Genomic DNA, 17,400 nt, shown 5'->3' with positions numbered 1-17,400 from the left:
GATGCGTTTTCACTTGTTTAGTGTTAAATGTTTAGATCTGCTCCACTCCTGAGTTCACCCTCAGCATTTGTCAAGCTTGTTTCAAGCAGCAAACACACAGAAAACTTTTCTCTATGATGGTGGAATCAAAGCTTTCATTGATCAGGTTAGTAAACGTGTACGACTTCTACTTGACTCCACAGCGTGTGATGACACAATCTTGTGCTCTCACATTTTGACACACACAGGCTTGTTCTGCTTGTTCCAGCTGTGACGGAGACAAGAACATGCAGATGTTTACACACAGCATAAACTTTTTTATTTCAAATATTCATGTACTGTCACTGAGTGTTTCTGTGGTGTGCACAGTGCGGTGTGGGTCACAGACTTCGCCATCACTCAGTTTTGGCTGGAGCTCAGGTTTGTGCTTAGCTGCTGCGTGTCGATGCTGTATTGCTCCAAAGTGATAAAAAAGCAAATATTGCAGCTTCTAGAAATAATCAGCGCCCAGCCTGACTGTGGTTTGTCCGCTGAACTCCAAACTTGGTATTTCTGTGACCTTTGTGTGTCCTCATAAGTCTGACTGAGGCTGCTCTGCTGCTGTATCACAGCTGTATTCTGTGGACATTTTATTTCTGCCTCCTCTGCTGTGATCCTCCCTCATTACCTACTTGCGGCAACTGGCATTTCACAGCCATCGGTAATTTGGAGTGAGAGTGTGGTCTGCATGTGCAGTGGCATTAAAAAAGGTCAATAGGGCCTTTTCTATCTGAATCCCTAAAATAGTCGTGGAGAAAGGTTGCAGATTGATTATTTAAGTGTGGATGTGGAGGTCTGAGTGACACAGCTCCCCGGTGTGTCCAGCTCCACTGTCAATCCCGGTATTGTATGAAAGCTGAAATACACACAAAGAGCCAACAGTGGGCACAAAAGCACAAAGACACACAGTGCAGTTAAATGTCGTGACCGCGGGCCTCCAATTCACTCCCCCTGTTTATTTTCTACATTTTAATTCATCATTTATTTGAGAATATCAGAGCTGATTTCTGGAAACAAGCAAACCCGCATGCCGCCAAATGTTCCTTCACATGCGTATCTTCTCGGATGGAAATGTAAAAATAGGAAAACAGCTTTAAGACAATTTCCTGCTACTCCGAAGATACACGTGTCTGAGAGCAATGAAGTTTTCAATAAAAAAAGTATGATGCTTTGCTTTAAGACCTCGCTATAGATTTCCTCTCCTTGGCCCACAGCAACCTGAGAAACCTCATTTTGCTGTGCAGACAAAAATAAAATGACTGTAAAATTCAGCACAAATGAAATCATCTAAAAACGCAAGAATAATTTAAATCCACTTTAGTATTGATTTCTATGGACTGACTTCACCAGGGAGTCTCCATGAATAACACATTTCACATGAATCAATGTAGATAAATATATAATAACAGTCCTGGATGTCATGGATGATTACAGCAGGCTCAGACCAGCTGCTCTTATTGCCTCTCATTGAGGCTTTGATGGTCATTGGGCTGGATGATCTCTGAACACTGTGTTACTTTCATGAGTTATGTGACTGACAGAGCTGGGGGTGTAATCACATTACATTTTCCAGTGATGAATTCAGAAACCACACTACAGTTACAATTATGTTGTCACTCACGTTACAAAGGTTCTTCAGTTACGTGTCTGAACGTCAGGTGGGCAGCTGCTGCAATCAGCTGATTTCAGCTCACGATTGACAGCGCTGAGGTTACAATTTTTTATAGCATTAAGGACAAATTTGAGATGTGAAGTGCGAACTTTGTCCAGGACAGAAACAGCTGTGCTGACCGCATGCTAATGCTAAGCTAACCAAGAACCCCGAGTGTATGCAGACCCCAGCCCAGCAGCCAGAGCCTGAACTTCAGCAGGTAACAGAGGCAGAGCTGAGCAGTCAGCCTCATTTCTACCTGTGCAGGTTTTCTACAGCAGAATCACCATGACGACATCTCTGAAGTCTTTTTGGATGATTTCATATTTGCTTTTAGTTCATTGGGAAAATCAGGTAGCATCAGGTCATTTTATGGAGTAATAAAAAGTAATGTAAGAAATTACTTTCTCTTTGATTACTTAAGTACTATCCTACATTGCTTTTAAGTAAAAGTAAATTGTGTGTAATAGATTACTTTTACATTGGTCATGAACATGACCAACTTGCTTTCAGACTGGATCATTCACAAACCACTGACAGCAAAACTTTCCAGTAATATTATAAGACTGAGATCTGTTTAATGTGTTAATGTGATGACATCTTTGATCAGATTCTGTGAAAGCAGAATTCATGATGATAGAGACTGTTCTCTATCCTGTTGTTTAAAATGATTTGATTCAGCTCTGAGTGTTTTTGTGCCTTTTACTCGTAGCATCGTCCTCGAGGTGTTTCTGCTATTTTTAGTCTTCATTCACTTCTTTTCAGCTCAGCAGATGAATAAGAAGCTTTCTTGTGCAGCTGCTCTCTTCTTTTCTCTTCTTTTCTTCTCCAGCTCCCTTCAAATATATATTTTTGTAAAATTGGTGAAACACTTGATGTCTAATATTCTTTTTGTTGCACCCCTCCAACCCGCACACACACAGCTTCTGTTTGAACTTGAGTGTTTTCAGAATCTCAGCTTTATTTGGTTCTTCCAGCAGCCATGGTGACCTCTGACCTGTTTCAGGCTGACGGAAGAAGAATCCAGCTGCTGTTCAAATGTCTCCGTTCACTCAAGATGTTTGGACAAGTTAAGCTCAAATATAAATGACTGGATAATGGCTGAATTCCATTTCGCTTGGATCCGGGTGACTCCAGTCAAGCTGTCATGGATTACTGCCACAGCCAGTGAACAGTGGGCAACTCTAGTTTTATTCCAGCTTCTCTGTAATCCATGTTATTAGCCACACCTGTGCTTTTCTTTCTGGTGGCCTTCTGGAAACAGGTGCTGTGTCTCAGTTCAAGCACTTCCACGTACGAACTTCCTGCGTATAAAGACGGGTGTAGTCGTCTGTCAGTTAGCGCTTTACCCCACACTGGGAGTTTTCTGGAAGGATCTTGTTTGTGGAGAGGATGGAGTGATACAGTGATCAGACACTAGCTTGAAGCTGGAACCACAGACTGTACCGCTAAGCAAAATCATGGATATCTCCCAGTTTATTCAAACAAAATCCCAAAACCGGAGCTCAGATTTCTTGGACGGTCTGTTAGTACAGTGACATCACAGCAGCCCCGTTATTGGTCACATGATGTCATTAAAATATTCCGAAGGGCTCCAACAGCACAAACATGGTCCAGAGGTCCAGCTCAGGACGAGCTCTGAGAGAGTCTGAATAAAATCATCAAGGACGGCTGAGATGTGTGCAGGACCAGGAGGACCAGCCTTCAACAAACAGCTGCTGCATATTCGTCCACAGCGGACTAATGACCCTGAAGGCTCGAGGACTCTGGATGGACCTAATTATACACTGGCTGGGATATGACGCTCTCTTCCTCCCTCCACATTTAGTGTAAGACTGTGGCAAAGATGACGGGTCCAGAGGTGTGATTTGAGAGCCAACTTTATTCACACAGTGCGACTACAGCTCTCAGCTGCAGGCCGCACATACTCCTTGCCACCACACACCCCAACAACCCTGAATGTCTTAACTCGGTGGGCGTGATTGCGGATGACCACGCCCCACCACAGAGACATCCTCGTAGCTCATAGCTGTTATGTTAAAGTAGTGATTTCTGATGTGATGATATAACGATTTATAATCAGACTCGATGCTTAAATGTTTAAATGCTTAAACAGTGAACTGTGCACATTAACCTTGTAATTCTGTGAATAACAGTTCAGGATTCGGTTTGTGTCTGTAACATCTAATGAACAGTCATTCCAGCCAATAAAAATGATCCTTGGGGCCTGTATCCTCGCCACTAAAGCAATAACCCAGCATCACGGCTAGAGCTTACATCATTAAGAGGAGAGGAAGCAGGGCAGGCGCTCAGATGAAGACAGCTAGGAGCTGACCGTGCCTCCTCATCGCTGGATTCAACTCTCAGCTTATTCAGACCCTTCAGATGGAGAGCCAGTCCAGATGGCCTGTACAGGTGTGCCTGGAATCTAAAGGGGGTTATGTACAATGAGCCTGATTATCTGTGAGGTCAAGAAGCTTGTGCAGCTTCTACATGGCTGTCGGTCATGTCTGGACAAATGAACGATAATGAGTGAGCGACCCAGAACATGAAATACCTTTAGCAAAGCAGAAAAAAATAACAAGACGTGTATTTCTATGAAGGTTTGGCCGAGTCGCCCCATAAAAACGATTCGCTGGAGGCAAACATACACTCTGCCTGTCTGTGTGTCATAAACACGTGAAAAATTAAATGTTAATAATTTTAAAGCTGAAAGGAGAAATGAAAAGTAATTTTTTCACAGATGGAAGATAAAACATCTCTGCATCTTTCATCTGTCTTTCATCACTTCATCATATTTTCTACGTATGAATGTAGCAAAAAACAAAGGGGAAAAATGATACGTTAAGATGGAGACATTTGCGTTTCTTTCATGGACATTCTGTTGTGTTCCTGCTGTGTTTATGCTTCCTTCCACACATGCAGTCAGCAGACGCTTCTATCACAGATTTATAATTCATAACTTCTCTGGTCTGACATCTGACATCTTTTTAGGTGCAACAGAAGATCTTCCCTCTCTGTAGTGGTTTTCCGTCTGCTGCTAGCTCACTTCTCCCCACACGATGTGATGGTTGTTTGAGCTGCAGGAGCACTGACTCTCCCCCCCAGCCTGGTTTCTTTCTACTAGACTCACGATTAGCACTGAGCTCAGCCCGGGTCAAAGTTCTTCCTGTGAAATCCAACTTGCTCCACAGGTTTCTGCACAGTGGAACATGCTTTTGCCTCTGTACAGCATCTCAGCGAGCCGTGGGAGCGATTCAGGTTACAAGTTTCTGTTCAGCATTCTTTTATTGAAAGCAGAGCCAGAACCAGAGCACCCCTCCCCCCTGCAGAACCAGAGCCCCTAGTCCTGTGAAAAACTATGTCCATCGCTGCGCTGCCATGGGAATTAGGAGGGAAAGGAGCAGCTGCTAATCAAAATTAGCTGATCATCAGCAGTGAACACGTCTATAAAAGCTGAGGTTAGGTATCGTGGACGTCGCAACACATTCAGCCCATCCTCAGACAGTGCAAAGACAAAAACCCAGGAGCACAACCTCAGATCTGTAGCTGTCAGTTAGCAGGTTAAAGTTCATGACAGCACAGCAGGAGAAGTCCAGTCCTGAAGCTACGCTGTGAAGAGGAGCGGACCAAAACTCCTGCACAGTGCTAAGAGAGACTGATGACGTCTCGCAGGAACCATCACTGTGAGTTACTGCGGCTGAAGGAGGACCTAAAGCTGTTGGATCACAGGCTTTTTCCATTTTCTGATTTCTCCTGTAACGAACCACCTCTGCTGTTTCTACAGAGCAGCACACTGGCTCACATTAGCATTCCCAGAACATCAAATACTGAAGTTTAGTCAGGAAACTCTGCCCGAGTGCCCCCGGGCAGAGTGATCCTCACTATGTGATCACCCGGGGGGGGGGGGCCGGGTGATCACATAGTGAGGATAGTTCACAGTGATTAATGCAACTTAAGCCAAAGCAACTGAAAAACCAAAAGCAAGCCTCCAGGTTAACTTTTATGCATTTCCAAAAAAGGCTAACCCTCAGAGTCCAGAACAACATGTGGCACCCTGAGACCAGAGAGCATCGGCGTGCTTTGCCCAAACTTGGACCTACTGGACAGGATTACTGCTTTTATAAGAACCTGCAGACTGTGCCCCACCGCGGCTTCAACATGAGCTCAGCTGTACTTTACAACATTCCCTATCAGGTGTATATATTCATGCTCACTATAAATGAGGACCCTCTGGTTCAGCTCCACAGTTTCTACTTCAGTTTCCGTGCCATGGTTATTCTACACATTCACATTGTCGATAAATGTTTTTCTGACACACTTGATTTCTACCTCGAAAGGAGTGTGCCTCCGAGACAACGGGGCACAGCTGACCCGTCGGTTCATGAAGAGGTTTGTTGTCGGGGCTAAAGTGTGCTAGCAGACGCTACGTTACATGTTTTACAGAATAACACTTCATATGAAGTAAAACTGCATATGAAGAATTTCTGCTTTCCAGTTGTTGTAACGGAACCAGTGCTCACATTTGTTTCTGCTGTCCTCTGTCCATGTGTCTGTTTGTGGGATGTTACCTACACAGTATCAGAGGAACATTTAATCTGGGCACCATATGGAGCTCCAGCCTCTCTCTGCCTGACGGATAGAAAACTGCTGCACTTTCACACTGTGACATCCGTCAGGTTTTCAGCGCAACAGGCAGACACACGACAACCTGTGATTATTGCTCTACGGTTTACAAACTGCTCTGAAGCAGCTGCCTCTTCTTACAGTAATGACATGTTATTAAAGCTCACCAGCCTTTCTCATTAATTATCACATTACCTGTAACTCTTAATCAAAATGACGGTATGTTTTCACACGTGTGGACGGTTGTGTCACGTATGCGATTTGTAGCGTGTGCACTTCAGTGGGGTGGCTGTAGCTCAGGAGGTAGAGCAGGTCACCTACTGATCGGAAGCTTGGTGGTTCGATCCCTGGCTCCTCCAGTCTGCATGTCAAGTATCCTTGGGCAAGATACTAACCCCAACTTGCTCTCCGATGCATCCATCGGAGTATGAATGTGTGTGAATGTACTTAGAAAGCACTACGTATAGATAAAGTGCTTGTGAGATTGGGTGAATGAGGCATGTTGTATAGAGCGCTTTGAGTACTCCGGGAGAGTAGAAAAGCGCTATATAAGAGTCAGTCCATTTACCATCTAGCTACTGTTAGGAAAACACAGACTCGGCTGGCCGCGTGTGGAACAGCAGGAACTTTATAATCGAGAAGCTGAACAGACTGATGCACTTTGTCACTCACATTAAAAGCAGGAAGTGTGTGTGCAGCTAATTAGCAGGTAGGGGAGGAAAATGCAGGGCACAGTAGATTTGATCATACACAGGGGACGGGGCACTCGAGGGTAACGAGGGGCGATTGCCTTGCTATGAATTGGTAATTGAAGCTGTGCCAGGATGCAGAGACAGCTGTACATACACAGGAATACAAAACTCCCGAAGCCAGATAATTTAATAAAGAAACCATTTCCTCCTTTGTTGTTTGTGGCTCTGCATTAAAAATACATGCACACACATGTGAGAGACGGAGCTCACTGGTGTGAAACAGATAAATAACGGTCAGAGTCATTAAACATTTATTCTGCATTCAGCCTGCAGGCCTCAGACAGGTCACCGAGTCCTGCCTGTTTTCTGATTATGGACACATCATTAGTGAATGATGCACAGCACAGCGCTCGTCAGCATCCAGCACCGGCCCGCAGGGCCACACAGCAACTTGTAATGAGGATTGCTCCACGTGAAATCATTCAAATCCAAACAGTCCAGCCTCGGCCCGCTCACAACCAGCTGAATCTTTGTACAATAACCTAATGAAGACATGTAAAATGTTCCCTTCATACTGTGAATATTTTCACAGGAGTGGGTCGCAGTTCAAGTTACTTTACCAGCCTTCTCATAACTTTGTCATGTATGGCATTTTCAGAGCTGAAAAACACATTTAGGCTGTGTTTGCCACTGAAACCGGTTTTATATCTTTTCCCAGAGTCCGTGTGAAGATTAACTGTGCTTTGTCTCAGCAGCTCTGCTTTCACCCACATCTCACTGCTTAGCTGTGATTGCTACAGACTCATTTCAATAGTGCTGCTGCTCACACTTGTACACAGATAGCATCTGATTACTTTCAAACGTCATTAGATTAGATCAAAGTTCGAGTGAAGCCAAATACATATTCCACAAACTCTGACTTTCAGAGCTCTTTCAGGTGGAGGAGGCTGTGCAGCTTAATTTGTTCCCTCAGGATCACTTTGGTGGGATTTAAAACTGTGTTTGAAAAGTTAGGAAGAAATGCTGATGTTCACTCCAGCTGTCTGCAAAATCCTAAACAACATGATACAAGCAACTTTAATAAAAGACAAGAAAACACAAGCTAGGAATATTTGACTTAAAGGTTAAAACATGTCTTCACCCTGAAATTAAAGAAGAGCTGCTTTTGTCTGTGAAAGCAGAGAAAAACCGTCAAAATATTTCTCACGCCCTCTCTCTCTTTCGCACATGCGCACATGCGCACACACACACACACACACACACACACACACACACACACACCTCAGTCTCCTGCAGGATGACGAATAATTAAGAACAGAAAACGAGCCCCTCCATCAGAGGTGTGGGAATTGATAGCCTCGAGCCAGCCAATCAAAGCCAATGGTTTGATGTGGCCTGCAGCCAATCGTTATATTCAGTATATGTGCACACATGCACGAGAGACCCCGACCAATGAGAATGAGAGTGGTGCAGGTTAAGTGGTAGATTCCAGCAGATCAGACACGCACACACACACACAGAGGACAGACAGTCAGACGGTCTCACCTGTCCAGGGCGATGCAGCACAGGTGTAGTATCGATGCGGTGGTGAGCAGAACGTCCAGAGAAGTCCTCACCAAACAGAAGGTCTCGCCGTAGATCCAGTGCTGGTGGACCAGCTCAATGGCGCCGAACGGCATCACCAGCACCGACACGAGCAAGTCGGCAAACGCCAGCGACACGATGAAGTAGTTGGTCTTGATTTTCCTGAAGAAAGAGAGGCGGGATCAGTTAGTTCATCATAAATGCAAACATTAGGAGGATGTCCATGCGTTGTCAGAGTTGCACGCACTGACTGAGAGCACTTACTCTCTGACTGAGGTCATAACCATTGGAGCCTGTCAGGTTTAAGAATGTGAAGTATGTATTTTAGAGAGCACAGTGCTTCCATCTGCGTCCTTAGACCCGAGCTGGAAGCAGCATTTTACCCAGCGACCACTAGTCCCTGTAGTCAGGGTCCACACCTATCTGGCTCCTCCCACAGCATGGCTATTTAAAACTCTAAGGTCTTTAAAGATGAATAAATGTCTAAAACTAAAGCTCTTCTCCTGCAGCACACCCTCTCAGAATACTCTGATCAGAGTCAGCATGCATGTTTGACCTGTCAGACATGCATGCTGTCCTGGGGAGGTCAGGGAGGACTGTGACTGGCCAATAGCTCACAGGTGAGAAGCGGGACAGTGTGTCATGGTTTGTTTTTGGTTTTAAGAAGGATTTGTGTCTGTGCTGTGACCTTACATTCATGTTATGGGTTTGGTGCCTCAGGTTTGGCTGATTAAAGGTTTGTTGGTTCCCGTTCGCGTGTGTGAGTCTGTCCTCTTACACTGCTCCTGTTACTCCCCCCCATCCTTTGTTGCGTCCCTTTGACTGAGTTTGCATGTGTGCTTTTCACACAGTGGTGCACGATCAGCTGCTCCTTTTCAGTGTGTGTGTTTCTTACTAAACGTAAGAAACACACACACTGAAAAGGAACACACACACACACACACACACACACACACACACACACACACACACACACACACACACACACACGTACATGTCTGAGTGAAGAACATGAGATTTTGGGATGAATCCTCACTGATTTCTAAGCTCCTGCTGAGTCTTTGTTCCTTTTTTCTGTGTTAAGTGACTGTCTTTATCCAGCAGCACGGATCCCACAGACGAGTCACACTCCTCCAATTTCACCAAGATAAAGACGACAAACTTTTTACAAAAACCACAGACAGTTACTCTCATCTTCTTCACCAATTGCTACAGCGGGCTCGTGCTAGTCAGCAGTTCAGAGAGAGGAGGTTGATAACGTTTTGCTCACATTTTTATTGATTTGATGAGTCGCATGTTGTCAGAAACACAGCCCATTTCATTCAAAGCATAAACAGCCTTCACTTTTCGATGAACCACTTGTCTCTGAGTGATTCTGTGTCGCCTACACGTTTCTTAACGGTTGTGGGCAAGCATGGGGGTCTGTACGGAAATGGGAAATGGACATGTTCTTATATAGCGCTTTTCTACTCTGTCTGAGTACTCAAAGCGCTTTATACAACTAATTCATTCACCCAATCACACAAGCACTTTTTTCTGACCTAAGTGCTAAGTAGTCTACCATTCATACACATTCACACTCTGATGGATGCATCGGAGAGCAACATGAGGTCTTGCCCAAGGATATTTGGCATGCAGACTGGAGCAGCCTAGGATCGAACCACTGACCTTCTGGTTAGTGGCTGACCTCAAATAGAGAAATGTGGGTGTGGCTTCAGCACGAGTCTGCTAATGTGGGATGAGCCTGATTTAGTAACGAGCATGTGGCGGCATCTGTTATCACCATCACAAACCTGATGGTGATTTTGTGTGTTTTAGCACATGTTAACACATGTCGCACTCTGCAGCATCACACACACAAACAAAAACCACTTATTCTCTCTTATGTTTTGGATTATCTGCTGGAGTTTGAGTCTCTTGGTTATACTTTAGTCCAGTTAATGTCTACTTTCTGTTAGCTTTCTGCTTCAGGTGATTTGGTTTATTTAGTGTTTTGTGTTTCCTGTGTGCAGTGTCGCCCCGTGTAGGTGTTCTCGTCTTCTGTTACTTCCTGTTTTATTTTGTCACAGCTGGGTTAAATTTTCGGACGCGTGCTGAGCATGCCCGAACCTTTGGAGCTGCACAGCACACCTCCCAGTTCATCCTCCGTCTGAAACATGCTGCTTTAGCTCCTCCCCCTCTAAGACAACTGTAGGTGGGATGAATGAGATGACCTCATTAGAAATAGCCACTCTCTATGACATCACACTGATCCAGGTGTTAAAAAACTGCCATAAATCATCTATTTTATCCGACGATGGGCCATCATATTCATCATTTCTAACATTCTAAATGATGGAGCATTCACCCCCCCCCCCCCCCCCCCCTCCCCAAATCAGCTTTACTTCCATCTTTTTAAGTACATTCTATGGATTTCACTCTGCAGGTTTTAAACTGTGCTTCACTGCTCACACACCTTGGACAGACAGACGCACACACACACACTTACTGCAGTTTGACAAAACAAAGAAATCCTGAGACGAGGTGATAGCTTGCCACTCTCAGTCAGCTGTAAAATCCTGGACTTGTGTGTGCAACAAATCAATTTCAGCTATTGATTAGTGGCATCACAGTTTGTCTGTGATGCCACTAATAACCTGATGGACAAAAAGGCAGCTGCACAGCAGTCAGTCAGTAATTCACTCAAAGGCAGAAAACACCACCACTAACAGCTCTGCAGACAAAAAGTCGGTCAGTCAGCCGCCTCGTCTCTGCGCTGTCAATGTCCGCGTCTATAAATAACCTCAGTACGAGGGAAAGGCCGCGAAGGCTTTCCATCCATCCACTGCTCTGGAACAGGCCGGTACACCTCTGCCTGCAGTAAATCCTGCACACACACGCACACACGGAGCTGTGTTGGCTATAATTCAGAGCAGTTTAGAAGCATTAAGAAGCCCTGAGGTGGAGGAGGAGGCACTGTGTTTAGTCAGGATGACAGACTGTGTTTAGCTGAAAGTCCTTTGAATAAATAAACTTTATTAGCAGGGACTGTGTGACGAGGACGTCCAACATGTAAGATCTAAGAAAAGATGATTCAAACAGAAAGGTCAGAGAGGAGAAGCAAACATGCAGGAATCATTTCAGATGCTCTCATATTCATCACGTTTCTGTCCTGTCCAGTCAAACTATTTCTGGCTGGGTCACCTCCTGATGGCGAAGCCACGTAAACTAAACGACCATCTGCATTTATAACAAATGCCGATAAAAAGCACAAAGCTTGTAATCTTGTTTTGCAGAATAGAGCCGGAGGCCTCGACGGCGTCTGCAACAACACAATCACAAAGACAAGCTTTAATGGGAATGATAAACCCTACAGTTCAATTAAATCCCCATAACTGGATTTTTATTTCATTACTGCCTTTCTGAGGAATTTCTGAGAGGTGCAGTCTGGAATAATAATAAAGGAATTTAAACTTTAATGTTTTTTTTTAAAAAAAACAGCACAAAACCCTGAAATCAGCAATTACACCGAATTAATCCTTGGAGGATACACAGTTATTTATTTCATTCATTTAAATCAGAAAAAATCATTTCAAACTCAATTAAGTCAGCCAAATATTTTATGACTACAACTAAAAACACGACTCCAAATAGCACTTTAATGAAGTGCAGGGATAATTTAACGACAATCTCAAAGGCAGAAATAAAACAATGGAAAGAATGAATGAATCGTTTGGAAAGGTCTTTTCTTTCATGTTCTTTTTCACTTAAACTATTTTATTTGATGAATTTAGTTCTTACTTTTGTAAATGATGTAAATAAACTTTGATGTTAAAAGACAAAATCAGAAATGTGGAAGCAAAGTTTCTGCTGCGACCCGTTTATAACAGCGAGCGCTCGCAGAGCTGCTCAGTGTCTATAAACACACACACTGTGTTGCAGCGTGTGTGTGTGTTCACACACTCGACATGACACACAGAGAGAAACAAAAGGTGGTAACAGTGATTTTGTTTGTGTGATGTTTCATGATGAGTGCTTTACCACCCTCTGAATCACCCTCTGCTGGTGTTTACTGTGTGTGTGTGTGTGTGTACTGTACATTAGGTAAACATGTAAAATGCCTCTAAGCTGTTGAGCTCCCTCACACAGACCTGGCTGCTGTGGAAAAACCCGACCTCTGCCTCGATGATTTACTGGTTATGAGAATAAAGCGCTCAGGTTATTTCAAACCACAGATGAAAGATTATGAGAGAAACAGAGACTTACTCAGCAGTTTTTATTATTTATAAATTATTCTGATTGTGACATATTGAGCTGCTAATGTTATCTTATATTATATTATCACCAAATGGCTGTGTTCCTCATTAATTTGTTCCTCGCAAATTAATGAGGAGCACCAGGTTTACTTGTTGTTCCTAGAGTATTTAAAAGTAGAATGGGAGGCAGAGGGTTCAGTTTTCAGGCCCCTCTTCTGTGGAAGCAGCTTCCAGTTTGGATTCAAGAGACAGACACTATCTCTACTTTTAAGATTCAAACCTTCATATAGTTAGGGCTGGATCAGGTGACCATGAATCGGGGGTTCCCATTAATTTAGTAACTGGGATTATAAATTTGGAAAAGCTGGTCCCAGACTGAGTGAGAGCGACTCTGCAGTGAGGGATGAGGAAGACGTTTACAAAGGCACATGAAAAGCAGCTTCAGGAGGAATGGGCATTATGCTGTAATCTGAGTTTCTCTGACTACAACAAGACTACAAACAGACGGGTGATAGTCATCCATGAGCTGCTGGAACCGTTTTTTATTCATTCACATGGATTCTCTGAAAAACATCTCCTTAAAATAATGATTTCCACCATAAAAATAGGGGTGGGTGATATAAACGATATACGATAGCAACTATATAAATTTGGCCAATGATAGAGATTTTGACTATACCGCTCTACCGCGATAGCGCATGTTGAAGCGGCTACAACCATTATCATCTACAAATTATGCCGGGCGACAGTCATAGCAAAGAGATGAAGCACTTTTGAAATATGGGGAAAGCCAAAAACTGCGCTTCCTCCACTTCCGTAGCATTGATTCATTAATGTTGAATTCTCTCGCAGCTGCTCTATTCCCATGTTGTTGCAGCATATTAATAACTAACCTCGTATTGTGGATGAATAATCTCAGTTGTTCTCCTGACTGAAGTTTGGCCCGTGTATAGCATCCTGCTATGCGATTGCATTTGTCCCTAACCACCACAATCCCTCACGTTAACTTTTATCGAGTGGAAAAATCGTTGGCGTTCATCCTCCAGCTTCACTGTGCTAATGTTATGCTAACACAGCTGCGTCGCTAGCAATCACGTCACGTAGCACAACATTATATACCAGGTAGTCCAACTTCAGGAACCCTGCAAACGTCACTGCTGTTTAGTTTTCTGTCTTCATTTATGTTGGAAGTGATAGCAGAGCTGTACATTTTAATTAGTTACAAAAATCTCTCAGTCGGAACATGGTATGTCATGTTTAGGTGGAAACTAGCGAGCTAACTTCCTGTTAACTTGTAACTCCGTTAAATTTAATAAATTCTGTTTTCATGGATGCATGGATGTTAAACTTAATTGTTACACCTGGTAAAGGACCAACGCTGATGATTTCATTAAATATGAAAGAATTTAGACCGTTTTTAACTCTTAGTGTTCGTTTGACTTTGGGACCTGAAGTGGACGGAGTTTTGGACCCAGATTACTCCGCGAAGCTTCTCACTACAGCAGCCGTAATGCTCTGACAATCCATCAAGCAGTGCGGCTTACCAAAGTTGTACTAAAACATTTTTTAACAGATTTCTGCACGCCAAAATCTGTTCGAGGTCAGTAAGCACAACCAGAATTCATACATAAGGAACACTCTCGATTTTTGTGAAAATGTTATACAGAAGAAAAGAATATATCGCGATATTTATATCGTTACCGCACGTGCTTCAAATTATACCGCGATATGGATTTTAGGCCATATCGCCCAGCCCTACATAAAAATTAATTCATTAATTAATAATCTACTCATCATTGTTTAACTGAGTTGAGATCTGATGACTGCTGTATGATTCACTTTCACTTTAAACTCTTTTAAACTCCCATCAGGACAGAAATATTTGAACGTAAGCTACTGTTCGTCTGTCTCACAGTGACTCTCTTCTCTCGCTGTCAGGTGTCAGCCTCCAGGTCTGAAAAACGAAGCCAACGCGTACCTGCCAAAACACACAGCCCCCGATTCTATTGACAGGTGGAGGCGACACAGGCGGCTGGAGTTCCTGAACTGGACCTCTGGGCCAGGTTTGCGCTGTTGGAGCCTTTTGAGGCACTTTTAATAACATCATGTGACCAATACCATGGCTGCTGTGAGGTCACTGTACTAACATTATTGTCCAAGACTTTTTGGGGCACAGTGAGATTCAATGATTTTATCTGGATGTTACTGAGCTCAGCATCCTCCAAATATGATCAGTTCTGGCTCCAAAAAGCCAACATGACTGATTAATGTTAGGCTGCAGAAAATAATGGGAGATGTGACACTGTCCATCTTTTGTTTACAGTTTTTGGTTTGCATAAGCACTTGTCCCACATATAAACCCAAAACCACACAAATCACACACCAACTGTATGTGAGCCTTTACAGACCGACAGGCACGACCACCGTCACAGTGACTGATCTCACCACTGGTAATCTAACAGCTGTTCCTACCTGGGATACTCATGATTCCTGTAAATGATGTGCAAAGAGTTCCTATTTACTTTATCGCCCACGTTCACCAGAGGGACGTCCCCACTGAGCATTTCCCAGTGGACAAAAGAACAAAGACATAAATGTTCTCACCTCAGCAACGTAAGACATCACAGCAGACATGCCGTCACTCACTGACTTCAACATGCCACACACACACACACACACACACACACACACACACACACACACACACACACACACACACACACACACACACACACTACATCCCATGAGTCAAAGGTCATGAGAGGGGCAAAGAAAGAAAGATGAGAGACGTCAGACAGAGAGAGGGACAAAGAGAAGGGCGAGGTGAAGACGGAGGACTGAAGCACTGAGGTGACAGCAGCTCCCACATGACCCTCCATCCTCAGCCTGACCCTCTGACTCCGCCTCTAATTCCTTCACTTTTCATACACCCTTCTCCTTTGCTTCATGAAGATCAGAGCTGCAATGGTGGAAACCACTTTAGAAAATACAGACACACACGAAGAAGCAGTTTCTGCCATGATTCTGTAGATGTTACAGACCGTGGAGGCAAACACAAAGTCCATAAAGGAGAAAATAGCACATACACATCACACACTGAAGAAGGAGAAGGAGTGACAGCAAACATTAATACACACAGAGGGGAGCTGGAGGAAGAAGAGACAGCAGGGAGAACGAGACACAACTGAACCAAATCACAGGATGACACGAGGAAGCAAAACTAAGGCACAAGGAACACTATCAAAATAAAGGAAGTGAGATCACTAAACACAGACGTGAACGTAACACAAACTCATCACATGAGGATGGAACACAGGGAGGGATTCACATCTAAAGCAGCTAAGAAAAAACTGAATCCGCTAAAGATCCAACAATAACCATTACCAGGAATCAAAAAAATATTTAAATAAGAAACAGGCAGTGAAAAAAAAAGTGCTGCTCTGACTGTTGCTGATTTACTCTCATGCACATCAGCCAATTACACAGAAGCGCCCTTAAGAAGAAGGTCGTTCCCACCTGAGTTGTCTGTCCTTGCAGACGGCCACCATGACCAACAGGTTTCCAAAGATGCTCATCAGCATGACCAGAGACAGGAAGCAGATCAGGGCCATCCGCTTTGGCATGCTATCGCTGCAGGGAGATAAAACAACACCATGTCAGTTTAAGTCTAAAAGCCTGCTAGGATTCTGAACTGAGAGGATTCTGTCACATTTCAGGTGCCTTACAGTAAAAGAAGTTAGCCAGGGTGGTCTCTGCCTGCGTAGCTACCCTTGGAAAACACTGCTGTAATGTTTATTGATATTTGCAAAGGTGTCAGAACTCGTCAGGCAGGATACAGAGAGGCTGTCAGCTCTCATTTTATGTGAGAGAGAGTTAAAACTGCAGAGTGACCCCTCATGTGGCATTTATTACAGACAATATTACAATCTTTCTTTCATCAGCCTGCACCACGCGGTGGAGCAACAAGAAATCAGCCCTGCTCCCTGCTTGCGTCGGCTCATTAAGTTCAGCCTCTGGAGCTAGTCATTAGCTGTAAAAGCTCCATTCAGGTAAAGATGGATTTACCTGTTCTTGTTTGGTGTCTCTGGCTAAGAGGATGTCACTGAAAACATTCAGATGCAAATGAGATTTATTTCCATCTCCAAGGTAGCTTGCTGAACCCGAACAAGCAGCCAGGTGCAGCAGTGATGATATCCTGTGTATTTAAAAGCAGAGGTCTCTTCCTCTGCTGCACTGATTGCTTCCACCTACATAAGCACTCGGAGAGGCTTCAGGATGCATGGATACGTTTCACAACAACAAAAAGAGACTCGGGAGTCACAGCGAGGAACAAACTCCCCTGCAGGTAAAACAGTATGGAGCAGAAGCTGAGAGCCAGAAGCATCTGCACACTCAGAAACAAAGGTGGACACATTTATGCTGTACCTATCTGATCAGTTTGAATCGTCACCAAAGTTCGCAGCAGACATTTTGTCATTTGGGTTTGATAAATGAGCGTGAAAGAAGCACTGAAACCAATGCAGTGCAATCGTCTTCTGTGAAACCATTCATCTGCACAACACTGCTGCAGGTCGAGAGGAGGCGTAAAACGGGC

At 43.9% G+C, this 17,400-nt stretch overlaps 1 protein-coding gene across 1 annotated transcript in view; it reads right to left on the bottom strand.

Annotated features, from left to right (window-relative positions):
* htr4 (5-hydroxytryptamine receptor 4) overlaps positions 1-16,432 on the bottom strand; it is a 55,036-nt gene extending 38,604 nt beyond the window's left edge. Inside the window, exons 1-2 of the mRNA XM_085418227.1 lie at positions 16,323-16,432; positions 8,533-8,733 (exon numbers count right to left, since the gene is read on the bottom strand). Coding sequence (XP_085274353.1) covers positions 8,533-8,733; positions 16,323-16,429 — 308 coding nt within the window. The 5' untranslated portion in view covers positions 16,430-16,432. The remainder of the gene's footprint in view (positions 1-8,532; positions 8,734-16,322) is intronic.
* Positions 16,433-17,400: the final 968 nt, after the last annotated feature.

The sequence above is a fragment of the Rhamphochromis longiceps genome, linkage group LG2 (assembly GCF_057381845.1).
Source record: "Rhamphochromis longiceps isolate RC_006_pf linkage group LG2, R_longiceps_female_GT1.1, whole genome shotgun sequence".
In the NCBI taxonomy this organism is placed as follows: Eukaryota; Metazoa; Chordata; class Actinopteri; order Cichliformes; family Cichlidae; genus Rhamphochromis; species Rhamphochromis longiceps.
Note: the sequence above shows the minus strand (reverse complement) of the source record. Positions and strands in the feature narration are given on the sequence as shown.